The 19,762-nt window shown below is 45.6% G+C and overlaps 2 protein-coding genes across 3 annotated transcripts in view; one reads left to right on the top strand and one right to left on the bottom strand.

Moving 5' to 3' along the window:
* The first annotated feature begins 530 nt into the window (after nt 1–530).
* On the top strand, nt 531–19,468 carry LOC309608180 (uncharacterized protein). The gene is made up of 3 exons (XM_082347672.1): nt 531–3,429; nt 12,348–12,443; nt 13,069–19,468. Exons 1-3 carry the CDS (start codon nt 3,277–3,279, stop codon nt 13,171–13,173), a joined length of 354 nt encoding a protein of 117 aa, XP_082203798.1. The 5' UTR covers nt 531–3,276; the 3' UTR covers nt 13,174–19,468.
* The window catches only part of RCAN2 (regulator of calcineurin 2), a 256,726-nt gene continuing 244,280 nt past the window's right edge, over nt 7,317–19,762 (bottom strand). For both annotated transcript variants that reach the window (XM_082347666.1, XM_082347667.1), the window contains one exon: nt 7,317–9,839. In XM_082347666.1, coding sequence (XP_082203792.1) covers nt 9,679–9,839 — 161 coding nt within the window. In that variant the 3' untranslated portion in view covers nt 7,317–9,678. The remainder of the gene's footprint in view (nt 9,840–19,762) is intronic.

The raw sequence follows: 19,762 nt of genomic DNA on the forward strand, positions 1-19,762 counted from the left end.
GCATCAAGTTCTAATTTCAGAAAATGTCCAGCATCTATGCTCTCTCATATGCTGGCAGTGTAGGTGATGTGTTTGTTGGCTCTGAGAGGTGGAGTGTCCTCCAGGTGGGGTGAGCTGGGGGCGGCCAGGTCCTGTGCTTAAACCAGCACAATTGTATGTTGAAACCAAGACGCTCTTCTAACTTATAAACAGTGGTAAGATTAACATTTATTTGTGTGTTATCCTTATTTGAAGGTTCTCCTCTTCAATTTTGTAAAGCGAATGCAAGATTTAGTTAATCCTAATAATAGAGACCACCCCTCTGCTGAGTTATGGCAACAAGTCATTGAAATGGGGTGAAGCGTATTTAAATAAGATCCATTTGTTGAAGGTAAAGGGAAGAACTGGTTATTATTTGTAGTGCCTCATCTGCCCTTTGTTTTAAGCCTTCTGAACCTTCTGGAAGTGGGCTTCTGCTGCCACCGCCCAAAGGACAGTCATCACGGGTTCAATCAGGTTCTGGGTTTTGGAAGCAATATGTTTCCCTGTGTTGGAAAAGGTCATGGAGAGGGCGGGACCGGGACCCAGGCAATCTGAGGTTCCTCACCCCCTCCCCGTCCTTGGATGGAATGTACGTTCTGCCCACCTTTCCCACAGTGGGAGCCATTTTCAAGGAGGCAGGCTTGAGAGAGCAAAGTGTTGAGACCATCTGGACTGAAACACGACTGAACCCAGGTAAGACCTCTACATAGACTTTTATGATTCTGGCAGGTGGATGTGGAGATCAAATCATCTCGCAGCTGCCCAGGAACTAGCCTCCTCCATGAGCTCTCTGGCTTATTAAACCCGCCACCTGCCACTCTGGATGCTCTGCTCCTTTCCTCTGTCTCTTCTTGTCCTCTGTGTACAGGGACCAATTTCAGATTTCGTCCCGGGAACTTGAAGGTTGCAAACCAACACCCTACAGCCAGGCTCATCGGCATAGGAACAGTATCCTAACATGGCTTCCCACATTTCTAGCATGATGTCTGAGAATAAGAATGAAGGCAGTGTGGGACTTCCCTGGTGGCGCAGTGGATAAGACTCTGCACTCCCAGTGCAGGGGGCCCGGGTTCCATCCCTGGTCAGGAAACTAGATCCCACATGCATGCCGCAACTAAGAGTTTGCATGCCGCAACTAAGGAGCCCACATGCTGCAACTAAGGAGCCTGCCTGCCGCAACTAAGACCTGGCACAACCAAATAAATAAATAAAAAAAAAAAGAATGAAGGCAGTGGTTTTCCTGGTGGTTTGCTTCTGCCCCAAGTGGAGATGACCTTCTTTGTGTGCTTAGCCCAGTGTACTCCGGCAGGCCTGCCTGAGACCTCATTCCCAGGAGTTCTGGGCTTGGCTGGTTCTCAGAACTCTGCTGTGTTCCTGGGGCGAGTGCCTTTCTGGAAATCACACTGTAGCTTATGCAGGAGCACTTTTACTGGAGATCTTTGGAATGGCCACTGGCAGAGCTTGATTTGAGGGGAGCATGGCAGCCAGAGCTGGGATTTCAATCAGAACAGCAAGGGCAACAGAACGGAAAGGATGAACTGTGGGTGGGAACAGAGAAGGCACTTGGTCTAACTGATCGTTACTGGGGGAAGGGAAATTATGTCCTGTGAACACGTTCTTTGGTGGGCACTATATCCCTAGAGGCAGTTGAAAGCATCTGCTCTGCAGTTACAGCTCTGCTAGGGCTATGATTTGGCCCTTGACCTCGAGTGTTTTTTACACTGTGAACGGCATAGGAATCCTGGGCACGAGGATCTTGCTGAAAGGCAGATCTGACTCAGCCGTTCAGGGGAGGGACTGAGACTCTGCATCTCTGCCCAGCTCCTGGAAGGGTGCTGATGCTGACGTGGGCAGCCTGCGGAACACCCTTCGTGTATCATGGGTGTAACTCTTCCGGGCTTTGGTTGCCTCACATGTAAAACGGGGACATCAGTACCTTCCTCATAGGATCACTGAGAGAATTCAATAAAAATGTAAAGAACTTAGGAGACCAGCTGCCATACAGTGAGCACTCAACACAAGACGCCTATTATTTATGAGAAACGAGAGAAACGGAAGCTCCGCCATGAAGATGAAATGAGAGTATAAATGTCAATCAAGTGCTCCCCGTGGGGCCCAATGCATAGAAAGCACTGGCCGTGGACATCCTATGTGCCCAGCTCTTGAGTTACTTTCTCCTTGAGTCCCTCCTAACTCCAGGAGATGGGTGCTAACGTCCTGTCCTCTTGGCAGATGTGCAAGCCAGGACTTAGGTTAAGAAACTGTGCAAAGAGCACAGGTGTGCTAAGCAGCAGAGCAGGGGGTAGGGGTTGTTTAAACCCGGGTCACCTGGCACCAAAATCTGTGAATTCAGTCACCAGTGGTAATTGCTACCGTTATTAGTATTATCTTATTAAGTCCTCATGACAAAGTGGGTTTTTATACCCATTTTACAGGAGAGAAAACTGAGTTTCAAAGACTCAAGTAACTTGTCTAAAGTCATAGACACGATCTCTATCCCTTTCTCAAATACAAGGGTGGCATACAGCCCAGAATTAGGGTGGGTCCTGCCCTCTTTACCACAGGCCCCTCTGTGTTTTTCATAAGGACCCCTGACAACTGTCAGCTACAAATTGGCACTTGCCATCTACTCTACAAGGATTAAATCAGGTGCCACTGCAGCTGCTGACCTTCAACACTCCCTGAAAGGAATTCAGGGTGGAGATCAGGAATGTGGAGATCAGGAATGAGGCACTAGGTGCTCTCAGAAAAACTGGCAGAACAGGTCTTCAGCTAGTTAGATGCTTTCAGCAGCTGACTTTATGAGCCCAGTTCTTGCATATCCTCGTATCTAGAAAAGCACTAAGTTCCTTCATGGTGATGTCTGCTCCTCGTGACTAGCAGTAACCCTCGTGAGAACCTCTGCAAAAATATGTGCTTGATTGTATGTACTCCCCCTTCACCAAGATCACATATGTATTGACCTTCCCCCCACTACATCTTTGGAGCAGTTTCTCAGAGCTATCTGAAATACTATCTCCCGAGATGCACTCCTCATTTTGCCCCAAATAAAACTTAACTCGCAACTCTCATGTTGTGCATTTTTTTTAAGTCGACACAACAGACAAAAACAGATGTTCACTGTCCTTCTGCCCCCGCAGGGGTGATTGGGAGAAGCTCTCCTTTCTCCACCACGGGAGGTTGGGCTGAGTTTCCAGCACATCTACTCCCCCAACCCTGAACTCAGCCGGACAGACGGCACAAAGGAAGCAAGGAATGGAGCTTCGCTGGGCTGCCTTTAGAGAAGCTACTAACCCCTGGAATATAACTGATCCACACAGGAATGCAAAGGCAGCGGGACACATGGAGAAGACTTGTACAGTCCCCAGAACTCCAAGGATGGAGAACAGGCGGTCCAGGATGTGTGAGGTTAGTTTCTCTGGGACACAGACTCAGAGGGAGATGTGCATATAGGAAGTTTACCAGGGAGCCTTTAAGGTCCACACGTATGGGGGAGTGAAGGCAATACAATTAGGCGGAGAAAAAGAGTTGAACTGAGATGCAGAGACCTTAGGCAACCCCGCAGGGAGCTCTGGAACTGCGGTGGCCTTTCAGAGCTGCAGGATGGGGTTTTCCCTCCGCCACATAGCTAGTCACTGCACACAGGCTGTCCCTGGGGTGCGGGTGTGACCTTGGGTGGGGGTATCTTTCCAGCTGAGTGCGGTGCCTGGCCACTCAGTGGAGGGCCACCAACACCACGGCATCTGGGGACGGGGAGTGTCTCCACCCAAAAGGGGGTTGGGGCTTGGGAAACAGGCTATCAGGGGCTGAGGTTGGCCACATTAGAGAAACAGCTATAAATCTTGCTTTAAGAATAAAATGACCCCATAGGCAAATCCAAAGTCCGTTTGGGAAACAATAATTTCACTAATGATTACAACTAGTCAAAGATGCCCCACAATCCTGCCCAGCCCTAAAGTTTTCAAACCCAATTATTGGGTGAGAATGGAAAATAAGGCAAGAGAGTCAAGGAGGGATACTTTTTTGTGCAAAGTATTTCAATCATTTCAGCTTATTCCGGGCTTCCTAGTTCCAACTTCTACCAAACGCACTTGGGTTCACTCACACACACACACACAATTAACCTTGGATACAGTTTCCTTTTAGAGACATAAAAAGCTCCTGAATCAACTCCAATAACACTTCCCCAGACTCTCTTGGAAAGGAGCAGATGAATGAGTTTGACGGAAAACTTTTTGCCTGAGATTTTCGGTTTCTCAGATTGCAGATTTAAGGGGAGAGCCTGCCAAGTGTTCCATGACGCTCTGCATGGTGGCTTCTGGAAGGGACGCTCTGTACCAGCTGATAAATAAAGGCTTCCCTGCATCACTGACTTATTCTTCATCACCTGCTCTGTCTCCCCTTTCCTGCACCAGGGCCTTGTCAACGACTTGAGAAGGGATAAGAACAAAAACAAACTTTTCTAGAATCATGAAAAGACACTGCGTACTGACGTTGGTGCTGAGTTCGGTAGATAAGACTACAGTGATGAATACAGCTATTCAAAGCTATCTTTTTCAAGGATAAAGTGGGCAGTAGAGGGTCAGGTCCCTCACACTGGAGTATCTGGACACTTAGGGCTGTGGCTTTGTGTTAGGAAGTGTCTATTAAAGCAGGATCTGTCACAAGATGAAGTGGGTCATGCATTTCCTCTGCTGAAAACCCTTCTCATTGTGCTTAAAATGAATTCCAAGCCCCCTAGGTTGGCCTCCCAAGCTCTATGGAGCCTAAGCCCTGCCCACTTTCCCGAACTCATCTGGGACCACACTTGCCCTCATCCTCTGTACCTCTGCCATACTGATGACACTCTCAAGTTCCCTCCAAAATGAAAAGGCATCTCCACGTCCCCCGCCTTCCCCCTGCTGCCTGGAACTCTCTTCCAGCACCTCGATCGATGGCTAGTTTCTTCTCTGTTCAGGGTCAATGTTTCCTTTTCAGAGAGGCCTTCCCTGACCCTGATCCTCTACTTTTATTCTCTGTCCTCATGTAACCGAGCAGGACCCGATGGGGCCTTCCCGGAACAGGCCTTCCCCGTATCCTCTGCTTTAGCTCCCCTCTGAAGTACCTAGATAACAGTATTGGTGCACATTTCCTGAGTTGTTTTACAGATGTGAAAAGCCCCACCACGTGGAAGATGTTAATTACTTGATGACCGTGAGCACACAGCCCCGAGGCCTCCTGGAGCCTAAGGACTGATAATGTTGACCCCTGTGACACCACCCTGTTACCTCACCATCAGCCAATCAGAGAATTGTGCACCAGCTGATCACATACCCTGGGACTCCCCCTCCCTCACCTGGCTTTTAAAACTGCTTTGCCGAAACCCTTTGGGGAGCTCGGGGCTTTTTAGGGCACGAGCCACCCGTCTCCTTGCAGGGCCCCGCAAGAAACCTTTCCCCGCGCCTAACTCCAACGCTCAGTTTGTTTGGACTCACTGTGCGTCCGGCACACGGACTTCCGCTAACACTCCTACTGTGTTCTGGCTTTTCCTCACTGTGCCCACCTACCGGAATTTCTAATTATTGGTTTGCTTACTTCTTTGTTTATTGTCTCTTTTCCACACTAGACTCTACTCCCTGAACCGGCAGGGACAATATCCACCTTTTCCACCACTGGAACCCAGGGTCAGGCACATAGTAGGTCCTTGGTACATATTTGCCACCTGAATGAACAGTGCCTCACCCAGGGCTTAAGTCCTATGCTTTCTAGTTTATAAAATACTTATTTACAGATTGTAAAAGAAGGCTTTGTGCATATGGAAATATCTCACCAACCTAAGATCCATGAGGTGTGCTGTTAGGGTGAGAACATTCCAAACCTTTTTTACAACTAATGGTTCCTTCCCGTTTTCACGGTGGTTTTGTTTCAGCTGAGGTGTAACTTACATATATATTGCATGCATTTTGAGTGAATTTTGCATATGCACACGTGTGCAGAGGTCTAGATGGAGATGTAGAGAGATGTAGAATGTTTATAGCCCCCAGAAGGCTCCTGTGTGCCCCTTCTCAGTCAATATCCTCCAAAAGGTAGACACTATTATAATTTCTATCCATATAGGTCAGTTCTGACTGTTTCTTAACATCATAAATGGAGTCTTACATCATGGACACTTTCACGTCTTTTTTTGCTCGAAAGTAAGATTTTGAGACCCAACCATGTTGTGGTATATCTCTGTAATTTGTGTTTTTTAATCACTTTATAATATACCACAGTTTATTTATCCACTCAACAATTGAAGGGCATTTGGGTTGTATCCAGTTAATGGCTATTATAAGCCCTGCTACTGGGAACACTATTGCACAAGTACTTTGGTTGATGTGAGAACTCAGATCTGCTGGGTGTCTGTCCTGGAGTGGAATCCCTCCCAGATCAGTCTCTGTTTAGCCTTGGTAGATATTACCAAACAGTATTCCAACATGGTAGTACCAGTTTATACTCTGCCATGACTGACACCATTAACACTTTTTATTTCTCCATACTTTATTTTGGCCATTTTGAATTGTGTATAGTGTACCTATTTGAGGCTTTGATTTGCCTTTCTCTGATGAGAATTGATGTTGAACACATTTTAACAGTTATGGGTCATAGGGGTATTTCAAGTGTGCATGTGTAAGTGTGAATTGCCTGTATATTTGAAGTACCTGCTTAAGTGTTTTGACCGTTCTTACAAAACGAATTGTCTTTTTCGTATTAATTTGCAGAAGTTCTTTTTACATTTTGGATGTGAGTTATTTAACAACTCTATGTAATTAAGATATTTATCTTCTCCCACTCTGAGGCTTTCCTTTTGACTCTCCTAAGGGTGTAATTTGATGAACAGATACTCTTAATTTTAATGAAGGACAATGTACCCATCTTTTATTTTATGATAGTGCTTTCTGTGTTCCATGTAGTAAAATTTTGCCTGCTTCAGGTCTATTACAGTGTTTCAAAGAATAGAGTGGGGGTTATATTAAAAGTGTCCGTGTACACTTGGAATGGCTTTTAGGACCAAGCTGGCTGAAGTGTGACAATAAACAGGGGGATCTCCCAGACCCCTTATCAGAGCCCCTCCCACCCCTCCAAGCCTTGAATTCCTCTTCCTTCATGAGATGCTGCCGACCAGCTCCCCCCAACCCCATTTCAGGAAGAGCTCAGATGAGTTCATTTCATCTCTTGGTAACATCTAGAAAGACTATAGGTCGAATCGCCCTCCTCCACAATCACCACTCAGAAATATTCAACTCAGGCGGAAAACACAGAAATTACACTACATGGACAGAGTCATTCACCAGGTATATTTGAAATCTAAGCTCTTTGAGCTATACACGTGCACAAATGATTCAGTTGGTGGCAACCTCCCCCTCCTCCTCCATATTTAAACTTTTCAAACTTAAAATAGTGCTGAAGAGGTTTGCATCCTGTGGCTCACGGAGATGCTGAGGCAACTGTGACTTTCATGGTGCTCGGAGGGTGCCACCGAAACCCTTCAAGGAGTCCCCCATTTCTTCTCCCTCTCCTGGGACATGTGCTTCTCCCCACCTCCCCAAACCCAACCTCATGAGAGAACTACTTGATCTGAGACAGATTAACATTGACACTTTGCAATAAATGTCACCAAGACTAACCACTTGGGTCATACACACCACTGAGGTTTTTTTTGATGACACACAATGGTCATTTCAACTTTTACTAAATTTTGTTGGAAATGTCTGATGGATCTGTTTTAAAACATTGAAAAGTCATTTCCAAATAGTTTCTCTCACCCAGATTTCTCTAGAGCCCGCCTTCTGAAAATTCTGACGCTTGAGAAGAGAATCAGCACAAAATGGACTGTAGTTCTCACCTTCTTCCACTAGAGGGCAGAATTCTCCACTATTAAATCTAACCTTTTCATTTGTCCATGAAAAACCAAAAACCTTCACAGCAAAGGAAAGTCAAAGCATTTGCTTGTTATATACTCCTCAGATTTTATTTTTCAAAGGAGCCTTCATTTTTCTTATGGAAACTCAGGATTTTACAAGCAATGCTGTCTGTCCTCAGTTTCACCTGTACTGTAGCCAGTACTATATTGCTATATTCACAGTAGAACGGACTTTTGTTTCTGAGTAATCAGTCTAATGTTTTAAGTTTCTGATGAAACTTACACCTTAATCAAAAACCACAACAATCCTTCCATCAGGTGGCTGTGTTATTGTTCTTGTGTGTTTTTCTGAGGCTTGGGTAATGAAAGTATTTCCCCACTCCATTGTAATTGGCATTTGCATCTAAAGTAATTCATGAATGTACAGGAGTAGATGAGGCCTGGCACATACAGCAGAAGGTAATGGTTCTATAGGTGTATCTTCTATAATGCACTTTGGGCTAGAGAAATAGAAAAATCACATGTAACAAAAACAAATACGTTTTTGAGCAATATGGCATTGCACAAGTAGGACTTGCATACATTTATCTATCAGTCTTTCCCTTTGAATATGCTCAGTGGCTGCTACATTGATTTAGCTGCATTCCAATTGTCTGCAACCGACACTTGCTTCTTCGCTTTATTTAAAAACAACTGGTCTTCATCGCAAAGATGCTGGCTAATCATTTATATATTGGCATGAGAAGTTTTGTGCCCTTTCAAAATTCAGCATTATCCATAATAGAGTGTAATATTATCAGATTACCTGTATTAGTATATGAATGCATTCATAAGCAATGCACATGTTTTAAAGCAGCTAATGGCTGAACAATCCCTAAATAAAAAACATCCAGATTTTTAAAAGCACAGCTGAAACATTTGTACAAATATACAAAGAGAAAAAAACAATCATTCAGACACCATGAAACTTTTGTGATAAATAGATTTGTCTGAAATCGGTCTCTATCATCCTGGACAAGCCTCCCCAATGAGGCTGGGAAACTTCTAACAATGAAATCGTGTTCAAAATCTACTGAGGGATGTCTTTGGGGCCAAGCTCAGTTTTTCCTCCAGGAATTTTAACAGACCTATGAAGTCTTTGACTCAAAAGAGTGACTACACCCAGACTTGTTAAGCTGGAGGATGCTGATAATTTTGCTAATCTAGATAGGACATGACTGGATGCTGACAATCTGTGACTTATAGTATATCGTCAAATCATGAAAATAAATGCTGGTGATCATGCATGTCCTGGGAATGTCGGGATGCAGAGGACTGAGGAGACCAGATAGGAATATCTCATGCAGTCAAAGTCAAGTTTACTTATGGTCCTACTTAAGTGGCCAGGAAAGAACAACGCACACACGTCAGGACTGGGACTGAAACGGCTCACAAACAACACAGGTGCTATTTGTCACTGATGTCTCCGGCTTGGATCAACATGAGAGCATGAAGGTTAGGCTGTGCTGCTTGTTTAATAAGAAAATACTACTTTTTTTTCCTAGAATCTTCTAAATAATGTATTATACTTGATGGGTATGATATGATCAGGAAACATATCACCTTTTCCTAGCCCTTTTGTCCGAGAGGCTTGATTACAAGGAAGGAATCTCAAACAACCAAACACCCAGGGATTTAAAGGCAATTATTTTTTTTTTTTTGACAAACAAACAACAAGGGGGGAAAAAGCATGATAAAGAGGAGACAGATATTCTCTTCGAGGTGGAGCAGTGAGCTTAGTTGGACACGGAGGGCGGCGGGCCGGGACGCCGGGTCTGGATGATTTTTGGCTTTGGGGACGTCTTTGGATCCTCTTCTTCCTCGATGTCACTGTCACACACGTGCACGACAACACTTGGGGTGGACTCAGTCCCTGCGTGGAGCTCATACTTCTCTCCTGAAAAGCAAGAGAAATGGGGGTAAGAAAGCAGGAGGGATTTCTACACAAATGATTTGGTGAAGTGTGTTTAGGAAGTGAGGGCGCATTTTACGTGTCTCAGGAGATGCTGAGTCTTCTCCAGGGGTGGTGTTGGAAAGTGAAATGAGATTGATCCGTCTTTGCGTCTCAGCTCTACCGCCTGTCACCTGTACAGCCCTGAACAGGCCCCTTCACCTCTCTTAGCCTCAGCAACCGCAGCTGTAAACTTCAAAATGGTAAACTACAGTCCAAAGGATTGGGGTGATGACTCAGTGGGCCTGGCAGTAAGTTACCAATTTCTCTTCTCTTTCCCAGCATTGCTATTAACGGCTGAGTAATCTTGAGCCCATCACCTCACTCCTTCATCTTTTGGAGAAGTTCTCCAAGTTCTCCTCCTGCTGTACATTTCTTATGGCAAGAGCTGCCCCAGGATGGAATAAGGTGGAATCGCCGCTCGTCTGGGATTTGTAGCGGTTACATGGTAACAGGATTTGATGGCGGTCAAGTTCCCTCCAGTTCCAAGAGCCTCGTAGTCTATTCTTGACTGTCTCTTCTTGTAGTCAATTCACTATTAGCCAGCAGGCTTCCCGTCTGTCTCTGTTTCACTTCAGGGTGTATCTACTGAGCATCTCCCATGCTCTGGCCCATTGCTAATCATAAAGGATACAAGGCACATTCAAAAATCTTTGTGTCTTCCACAAGAGCACAGCCCAGTGACGGCACATGGAAACAGAAGGTACCACAAAATACTATGGTAAGCGCTGGGGTGGCAATATATGTCAAGGACAGTGGTACCAAATTGCAAGGAGCAAGTAACTCTGAAAGGCTTCCCAGTGGAGGTGACAGCTGACCTGGGTCTAAAAGACAAGTAGAAGGCGTCCAGGAGGTGGGAGGGTGCAAGGGGCATTCTCAATCTGCATGCTTGTAACTTCTCAGGTTAACTGCTGACACACTGAATCTTCTTCCAACATCCTATCTTTCCTTGCCCATCCTTCAGGAATGGGAAACACCTAAAAGCAATGTCTCCCAGACACCCTCCTGGTCAGTGGCTCTCCAGGTCTCACTAGATCAAGTCCTCATGTCTTAGACTAGGACAAAAGACTCTGCACAATCTCTCACCAATCATGACAGCCACATTTGTATACTCACCAAACCAGCTACTTTTATTTGCTATAGTCTCACCTAGTTCCCGAAGTCCTGCCCTCCCTCCAGGATCAAAGCCAGACACCACTCAGTCCAGGCATCTTGCCTGTATCCTCAGTCTGCAGTGGACAGTGCCCCTTCCGGAGGGCCGGGGCCAGGACCTGGGGTAGCATTTATGTGCTCCTGTGTGCACCTTGGTAAGTGTCCATGGTGAAAACAGCAAATGCTTGCAAGGCACAGTTTTAAATTTTGTGCTGACATTAGGGACTGAGAAGCACTGATAATGCAATAAGCATCGAATCTCTCCTAAGTGACGCTGAGGAGGATGTAAATATTCAGAGTCATCTGTTGCTATGGGTTGAATCGTGTTCCCCACCCCCGCCCCTGTCCCCACCAACGATGGTGAAGTCCTAACCCCCGGTACCTATGACCATGACCTTATTTGGAAATAGGGTCTTCACAGATGATAAGTTAAAATGAGGTCATTAGGGTGGGCCCTATTTCAAAATGACTGGTTTCCTTATAAAAAGGGGAAATTGGGACATGGGCCCTCATCCAGGGAGAACTCCATGTGAAGAGACTGAACTTATGTTGCCACAATCCAAGGAACGACCAGAAGCTACAAGAGAAGCCTGGACCAGATCCTCCCTCAGCACCTTCAGAAGGAGCGTGGCCCTGTGTTGATCCAACACCTTGATCTTGGACTTCGAACCTCCAGAACGTGAAGCAATACACTGCTGTTGTGTAAGCCACTCAGTTTGTGGTCCTCTGTTACGGCAGCCCTAGCAAACGGATACAGCCATATCTTGCTAAGAGAGTTCTCTCTCTGTTAAGAGTCAGAGAAGTCTTTATTGGACCTCCACCCCGCCCCGAACCAACATCCTGGATGAGGGCACCGGATATTTCACAAAAATGGAGCATTACACCTCCAGCACTTCCCTGGATCTTGGCAGCAACAAAGAGGGCGAGAACTAGCTAGAGCCACAGAAATACGGTCATAAAGACTCTATAACTTAAAGTCGAGATTGGGTGAAATTGTAGGTAGAGAGAGTTATGTGAATAAGGTTGACTTTTTTGATACAGAGAGCTGACGGGGCTGGTGTGGATTCAGGAGAGGAGAGTGACAAAAACAGGGGACACGGAGCAGAACTCATGCCAGGCTTTTCTTCCCTGCTGGCTAGCAGGGATGGATAGTCTGCCCGAACCTAACTTCCCTGTAATCAACACTGAACTTATTATCCTACGTGCCCTTGTAGTTGGGATGTACACATTGACGCTACTCACAGCTCATTTAATTGTGTTTGTTCCGTTCTCCTTAGAGCAATTTGTCATTTTTATCAAAAGCCCAAGGGAGAAGAACCACTGCAGACGTTGCTAAGGAGAGGAAGCTGTGTGCAGCCGGCTTCACCTGAGAGTTCCATGAGAGGCTCTGGGCAACAGGTGGGCAGACCTTGGGTGGTGGCTTCTTTGAGCAGCGGTTTTCAAACACCTGACAGCTTACTGGGGGTGCTTGTTGCAAAGAGAGTTTACCAGCATGAGGATGCAACTCTGCAACTTCAGATGTAGTGGCATCTCCTTTGGTGCTCAGCACCCCTAGAGGCTTCTCCGTGTTTCAGTGTCTGGGCGGGCACTGTTACACGGTTTTGCGTGACAGGCCGGGGGCAGTGGTCCTGTGAGGATGCTGGTGTGCAAATAACTTGCCCCCTCCCTTCCTCCAGTCCGCATCATAATTTTTCGTTGGAAAATGATAATAGTGCGGGGAGAGGGTAGCAGAGGGAGGGATGTTGAAGATGCATAAGGGAGAAGAAGCAAGGCATCCCAGATCAGCTCTGCAGCCCCTCCCAGCCGCCAGCACTCTTCGTCTTTGGCCTTCTCATCTTTGTTTCCGGGAGAACAGCATATCCTGTGGACAGTGATGGAGTTCATCGTACCCAGGGTTTCTAGAATTTTCTCTTCCCTCCCGGAACGCTTTGCAAGTCTGAATGAGAGACACCTTCAGACAAGAAACAGAGAAAGAAATAATTTCTGAGCAATCAGATGAGGTGGTTCTTCTTTTTTTGCACAGGATTTCTTCGACGGCCTCCTGTTTGGAGAAGCAGTGCCTTTTGCAGAGACGCTAGTGGCCGCCGTGGTCCCCTCCGTTGCCCTGTTGGGTGTGATGCAGGGATGAGGCCAGTAGCAGTCTCTCATCTTCTGATGGGGGGATGACAGAAAAGAATCTGCCATGGCAGATGGAGACCCAGGGACCTGGGGGGTGAGGTGGTGACAGCAGGGACCCCAGCCAGGGGACTGACCAGATGTTGCCCTTCCTTCATCTGTTGGAAAGAAGCTAGCGTTTAAAAAAAAATAGTAGTGAAATATGCATAATGAAGCTAGCTGTTTGATGAAACCCTTTCTCTGCCCTGGCTTGGATAAAGAACATTCTCTTAAAGACACCTCTAGTTGCAGTGTGTTTATCGATTCGAAAGGAGACGCTTTCCTCTTGGACTAGGTGTGCTGGGGGCACGCTTGGGATGTGGACCACCCTCTGCAGGGCAACTTTCACATTGAGTTAACAAAGTCAGACTACTTGGTAGTAGAGCTGTTTTACTGCTGTGACCCCATTAATGTTGACATTTCACTGTTCTATTTTTGGAAACTTTCTTACTATCAAAATCCGGCAAAGCCCAACAGCTGCTGAGAGCCCACAGAATCAAAAGACATAGCTTTGGTCTTGCTGGATTGAACTTTTCTGGTTTTGGCCTCACTTTCCCTTTGGGCTTCAGCTAATTCCTCTACCATGAAGGCTGACGTCAGTGCCATCACCCCCTGGGGACCCAGTGGGCTCAGGAGGCGACGAGGAGCCCATGGGATGGCTAAGCAGACCAGTCTGTCTTTTCAAGGACAAGCCAAGGCTCACCCTTCACACTTGCAACTCCTCGAGTCCGTATTCAAACGGTCCTCTCCCCGGGCCTCAGAAAAGAGGCCAGGACCAGAGGCCCTCAGAAAAGGCACTGGTTAGGGTTTTCTACCTCCTTCCATGAAACAAATTCCCAGCCAAGCAAGTGTAAACTCCTCTGGCACGTGGGTCACACGTTAAATTCTCATCCAGGTCTTTGGAACTGTCATGGGCTTGGGCACAGTTCAAAAGACGTGTGTAAGTTTTAGCTTTTCCACTAAGCTAAAAACCATTGAAGGGCAGGTATTTGTCCTATTTTCTGTGAGCTCTCAGTGCCAGGACATAAGAGGTGTCACAGACACTTGCCATCTATCTGAAACACAACAGCAGCTATTTACTGAGCCCTTAGTAAATGCCAGACACAGCTCTAAGTACGTCACATAAATCGGATATTTAATTACGGCAACAGCTCTGTAATGTGGGTTTCATAAGGTCTCGATGATACAGGAGGACATTGAGATCACACAGGTAGGGAATGGCAGAGCCACGATTCAAAGTCAGGTCCACCTGACCTCAAAGGATGCGCTCATAATCCCTCTCCAGCCCTGCCTCTCACGATTCTACTGCTTTCAGATTCTACAAGAGAGTCTGCTGAAAGTCCTGGTTTTAACTTTTAATATTCTTTCACGGCAACTCATGTTTTTGTGAACAGTCTGTAGCTAAAGTTGGGCATTTATTCTTTCTGCATCCTGCCCCTTTTTGTTTTGGCCCATTGCTAGTCATTCTAGGTAAGATGTCCTTGACAATGAACCTTTTTAGAAGACAACACTTAGTAAATTATAAAAAATAAAAGGACTATAAATTATAGACTGAGATAATTTGCACCTCTTATGGTAACTTTGGACTCTGGAAATAGATCCTCCATGACTTCTTGTTGCTTTACCTTTACTACCTCTCACATTCAAGGTGACTTCTCAACAGGAAAGTTACGTGTTGTAGTAGATCGACTGTGTTTTGCAAAGATGGTCATAATATTTCCTGCCCGACATTACTCTTCTAGAACCTTGCCACTCCTGTACTGAGGACTGCTCCCTCTTTGCCCTTTCCCCTAAAATCTGGGCAGGCCTCTAGGATGCCTTGACTAATACAGTATGGCAGAAGCAACCAGTGTGACTTCTGAGTTAGGTCACAAAAATGCCAGGCACTACCACGTGGCTCTGCCAGGGTGCTCATGCTTGGAACCCCGCCTCCATATTATGAGGAAGCCCAAGCAGCGCACCAAGTGGCTCCCACGGAGAGAAACCACAGCCTATCTGGGCCACCAGCCAACAGCCATGCCAACTCGCCAGCCAAGTGAGTGAACCATCTTGAAAGCTGATTGGCCCGTCCCCAGGTGAGTGGTCCCAGCAACGCTGCATGCAGCAGAGATGAGCGGCCCCCCTGGGCCCTGATCCAATAGCAAATTCATGAGCAAAATAAATGATTGTTGCTGCTCAAGCCCTACATTTTGGCGTAGTTTGTTATGTAGCAATCGATAAGTGGGGCACAGGTCATGTAAGTTCTTTGTTCAAAAGCAAGCTAACCCCCTACAGGTGAGTTGAAATTCATTGCCTTTTGTGTTTTTTCCTCTTTTCTTCCCTGCTCACCTGCTATGTTAGAATGGATACTTCACCAGTTCCAGTGATTCCTTCCAAGGGGAGGGAGTTCCATTAGCCCATCACTGGGACCCCTCTCTCTGGCCCCTCTTTTACTCCTCCCCAGTGGAAGAGGAGTGACATCTAACGGGTACCTTTGGGGAAAGGAACTGGCAATGCCAGCTCACCCTTTTGCCACCTCTCTCTTGATCCAGCCCTGCCTGAAAAGGGCTTGTGCTCTGCCGTGCTCTCGGCCACGTGCTAAGCCCAGCAGAAAAAAACCCTGCACTGTGGGGCAGTCTGACTGTTTCCATCTCTGGGACAGGCTGGGTAAAACTGCATGGCTCTGGGTTTCACTATTTTTTTTTTTTTTAATAGAATCCCTTTGGCTAGTTTTTTTTTTGTTTTTGTTTTGTTTTTTGTCTGCACCGCGAGGCTTGTGGGATCTTAGTTCTCTGACCAGGGATTGAACCCGGGCCCACAGCAATGAAAGCGCAGAGCCCTAACCACTGGACCGCCAGGGAATTCCCTGGATTTGACTATTAGGGAGCCCTGGCTGTCACTCATCTTGGCCACCTTCTCAGAGTTAGCTTTTCATCGGAAACAAAGCTGGCATTATTAATCTCATCTACCTTATTTCTTATCTAACCCTCAGCAAGTTCTGAACCAAACAGGAAAAAAGCAGGTGTCAGTTATTAATCTATCCTGAATTTTAAGAATGGATGATGGCTTATCAAGGCAAGTGCCAAGAGCATCTCTAACTCGACCCTTGAATGCCAGGCCATGCTGTGTTGTGTGCTGAGTGCTACACTTCAGCTTGGATTAACAGCCCTTTACATTTGATTAAGAAGAAAACTGAAAATGCCAGTAGTAAAATCATTTCAGGCTTGGTCATGTTGAGTTGACACTGCAAACCCCTACCCCCAATTTTTAAAATTGTAAATGTGATTTTTTTTTTCCAAGAGGAAGTAGCGGGCATCAGTCCTGATTTATGGAATAAGTAAAATGGAATTTCCATGTGGGTTATTTTTACTGAACATGCTGCCTGTTGGGAGATTGAACACAGAGACTGAGGGAAGGGCTCGGAATGATCTGAAGTGTGTTTGAAAGGGTTCACATTTGGACTGCCTTGTTTTTCAAGTGTTAGGGTTAGGACTTGATAGCATTTGGCAGGGAGGGGAGGGCCCACAAGCCCTGGATTACCATTCTCTGGTCAACTGTGGAGACGGAGGCACCTGGCCCTGGTCCAGCTCTCAGACAGGGGAGAGGTGGGGAGCCGGGAAGGGGTGAGGGGTGACTTGTACCTCCTTTCCTCCGCCCCAGGCACCAGCCAGTATTTGAGCTTACTGTCTTTTAACCCTCTCTCAATCCTGGCAGGGCAGATGCTGTTTTGGTTTGGGGCCCAATGGGTTCCTCAGTAGAAGGAACTGAGTTATAGTGAAAAACATCATAAAGTTTCCCAAAGCTGCACCCCTCCGTCCCACAGATATGTTATTTAACGATATTTTTAAGTTATTTACTGGCAATCTTGTCTTCCCCTAGTTTTCCAAAGGGAAGGAAAGAAAATGTGTGTCTGTGCCTGGGAAGGGGACAGGGAACACGTCTCTGTACTGTTCCCCCTCTTGCCCCTCTTGTTTCTGCTCCCACACGGGTACCTGACACCTTACTAGGCACTCCTGGCCTCTGTGTCTCTGATGACTCTTTGCCATATTTGAGAACCACCTGATAAATACCACCATAGCGTAATTAGTGTGCTTCTCAATCAAAGGTGCTACATTCCCAATGGTGTCTGGAAATGTGATGTGGATTTTTTTTTTTTTTTTTTTTTTTTGGTTGTCATAGGGACTGGGTAGGGTGTGGATACTGGCATTTAGTAGGTGAGGCCCAAAGATGCTAAATGTACTGCATTGTCAGTTCCAAAATGTCACATTGAGAAACACTGAGCTAAGAGCTTACCATGGACACTTACATTTCAGTAGGAGACTAAGATATGGTTTGAAAATCAGGTGACAATAAGTAGGTAACACACACTAAGCATTTACTATCATCTCATTTGATGTTTGCAACAATCCGATTTTACCGTTGAGGATGCTGGGACACAGAGAGGTTAGGAAAGCTGCTCAAAGTCACACAGCTAATAAAAGGTGGAGGCTAGATTCAAACTCACATCCTGAGTTTTAATCATCATCCTAAAGCAAGAGAAATACCTCTCTTCAAGTTGGAGCTTGATTGACAGCTACAAAATAAAAGAGGAGATGACCCAGGGCAGAGGGACTTATTGAAACTTTAAAAATCACAGCTGGGAGTTTCCTGGTGGTCTAGTGGTGAGGATTTGGCACTTTCACTGCCGTGGTCTGGGTTCAATCCCGGGTCGGGGAACTGAGATCCTGCAGCCATGCAGTGTGGCCAAAAATATAAATAAATAAGTAAATAAGTAAGTAAATAAATAAAATCCCAGCTATTTGTTAGGACTATTCATCAGATCAGTCTGAGAGTGGAGAAAGAACTGATTTTCTAAGCAGAAGGAGAAAGAGGGATTTAGGATTCTTTTTAAAAATCCCGGGAGGAAGAAGTATTTGCAGAGAGGGAAGTCTTCTGCAAATTTTTTCTCTCTGATTCCGTAGTGATTCCACGAGCTCATATTTAATTTTGGGAAACCTCAGAGAAAAATGCAGTAGGTAGACTTGAGGGCAGGATGAATCACTGAAGAGCAACTCTGTCCCTTTCCTTTGTGCAGCAGCTGTTTCTGTCAAAAAACGCCCTCTAAGCTTGGGTGGCAGAAGGTATAAAGCAAAGCCTAGACCAACCCAAATATTTCACTGGCAGTTCCGAGAACAAGTCCATGTAAATAACAACCAACACCTCAAAGGACACGCACCTTGTTCTTACTGCCTGGTAGACTCTGTAATTCATGTACTGGCAGAGGAAACAAGAAATCTCTCTGAGGATGCCTTGCTAAACAATACTGCTCAGAGCAGAATGATCATAGAACCCACTACGGATTTGATAGTTCTTATGTGCCAGGCACTGGGCTAAGTGCTTTATGTATATTACTTATTGTATCTTCATAATGAGCTTGCAAGTTGTCAAATAATTACCATTAAATAAAAAGAGGTGCAGAGGGGGAAGTAAATTGCTCCAGGTCACCACAAACAAGTGGTGGAGACAGGACTCCAATGGAGGTCCACCGAGTGCGAAAGCACGACCGCCGTATTGCCTGTGATGTTCAGGAATGAGGTTGGGAGGGCACAGAAAAGACATCAGGGCTACACATGGACCTCCCTGCCTCAGTAGGTCTGGAATATGTGCATGTTAGGAAAAGATTATCCATGTGAGCGATCGGGGGTCTTCTTCCTCACCCACCCCTATCCTCAGTCCTGATCCTCATCAAAGTAGGAAAACAGAAGCGGTCTTTGGTAAGATGGAGGAGGGATAAGGGGAGGGAGAGGAAGAGGGAGGTGGGAAGAGGCAGAGTACTTCCATAGTTTTGTTTTAAGAGGTGCTCTATTTCAATAAAAGAAAGTTTGCCTCACACTGGTCAGAATGGCAATCATCAAAAAGTCTTACAAATAAAAAATATTGGTGAGGATGTGGAGAAAAGGGAACCTTTGTACACTATTGGTGGGAATGTAAATTGGTGCAGCCACTATGGAAAACAGTATAGCGAGCGGTTCCTCAAAAAATTAAAAATAGGACTACCATATGTTCCAGCAATTCCATTCTTGGGTATTTATCCGGAAAAAATAAAAACACTAATTTGAAAAGATACATGCACCCCAATGTTCATAGCAGTGTTATTTACAGTAGCCAAGGTATGGAAGCAACCCAAGTGCCCATCAACAGATGAATGGATAAAGAAGATGTGATACACACACACACACACACACACACACACACACACACACACACACACACATGCAATGGAATATTACTCTAGGGAATATTATGCTTAGTGAAATAAATAAGTCAGGCAGAGAAAGACAAATACTATTTGATATCACTTATATGTGGAATCTAAAAGATAAAATAAATACATACAGCAAAACAGAAACCAACTCAGATACAGAGAACAAACTAGTGGTTTTCAGTGAGGAGAGGGAAGGCAGAGGGGCAAGAGGGGGTAGAGGATTAAGAGATACAAACTACCATGTATAAAATAGATAAGTAACAAGGATATGTTGAAGAGCACAGGGAGTTATAGCCATTATTTTGTAATAACTTTTAATGGAGCATAATCTATAAAAACA

Source organism: Balaenoptera borealis (assembly GCF_965194805.1).
Source record: "Balaenoptera borealis genome assembly, chromosome: 12".
Classification (NCBI taxonomy): Eukaryota; Metazoa; Chordata; class Mammalia; order Artiodactyla; family Balaenopteridae; genus Balaenoptera; species Balaenoptera borealis.

Coding starts and splice junctions, on each gene's coding strand:
- LOC309608180 (XM_082347672.1), top strand. CDS start 3,277: ATGGAGCTTCGCTGGGCTGCCTTTAGAGAAGCTACTAACCCCTGGAAT. Junction 3,430..12,347: donor GGCGGTCCAGGATGTGTGAG/GTTAGTTTCTCT, acceptor TTTTATCAAAAG/CCCAAGGGAGAAGAACCACT. Junction 12,444..13,068: donor TGAGAGGCTCTGGGCAACAG/GTGGGCAGACCT, acceptor TTTTTTGCACAG/GATTTCTTCGACGGCCTCCT.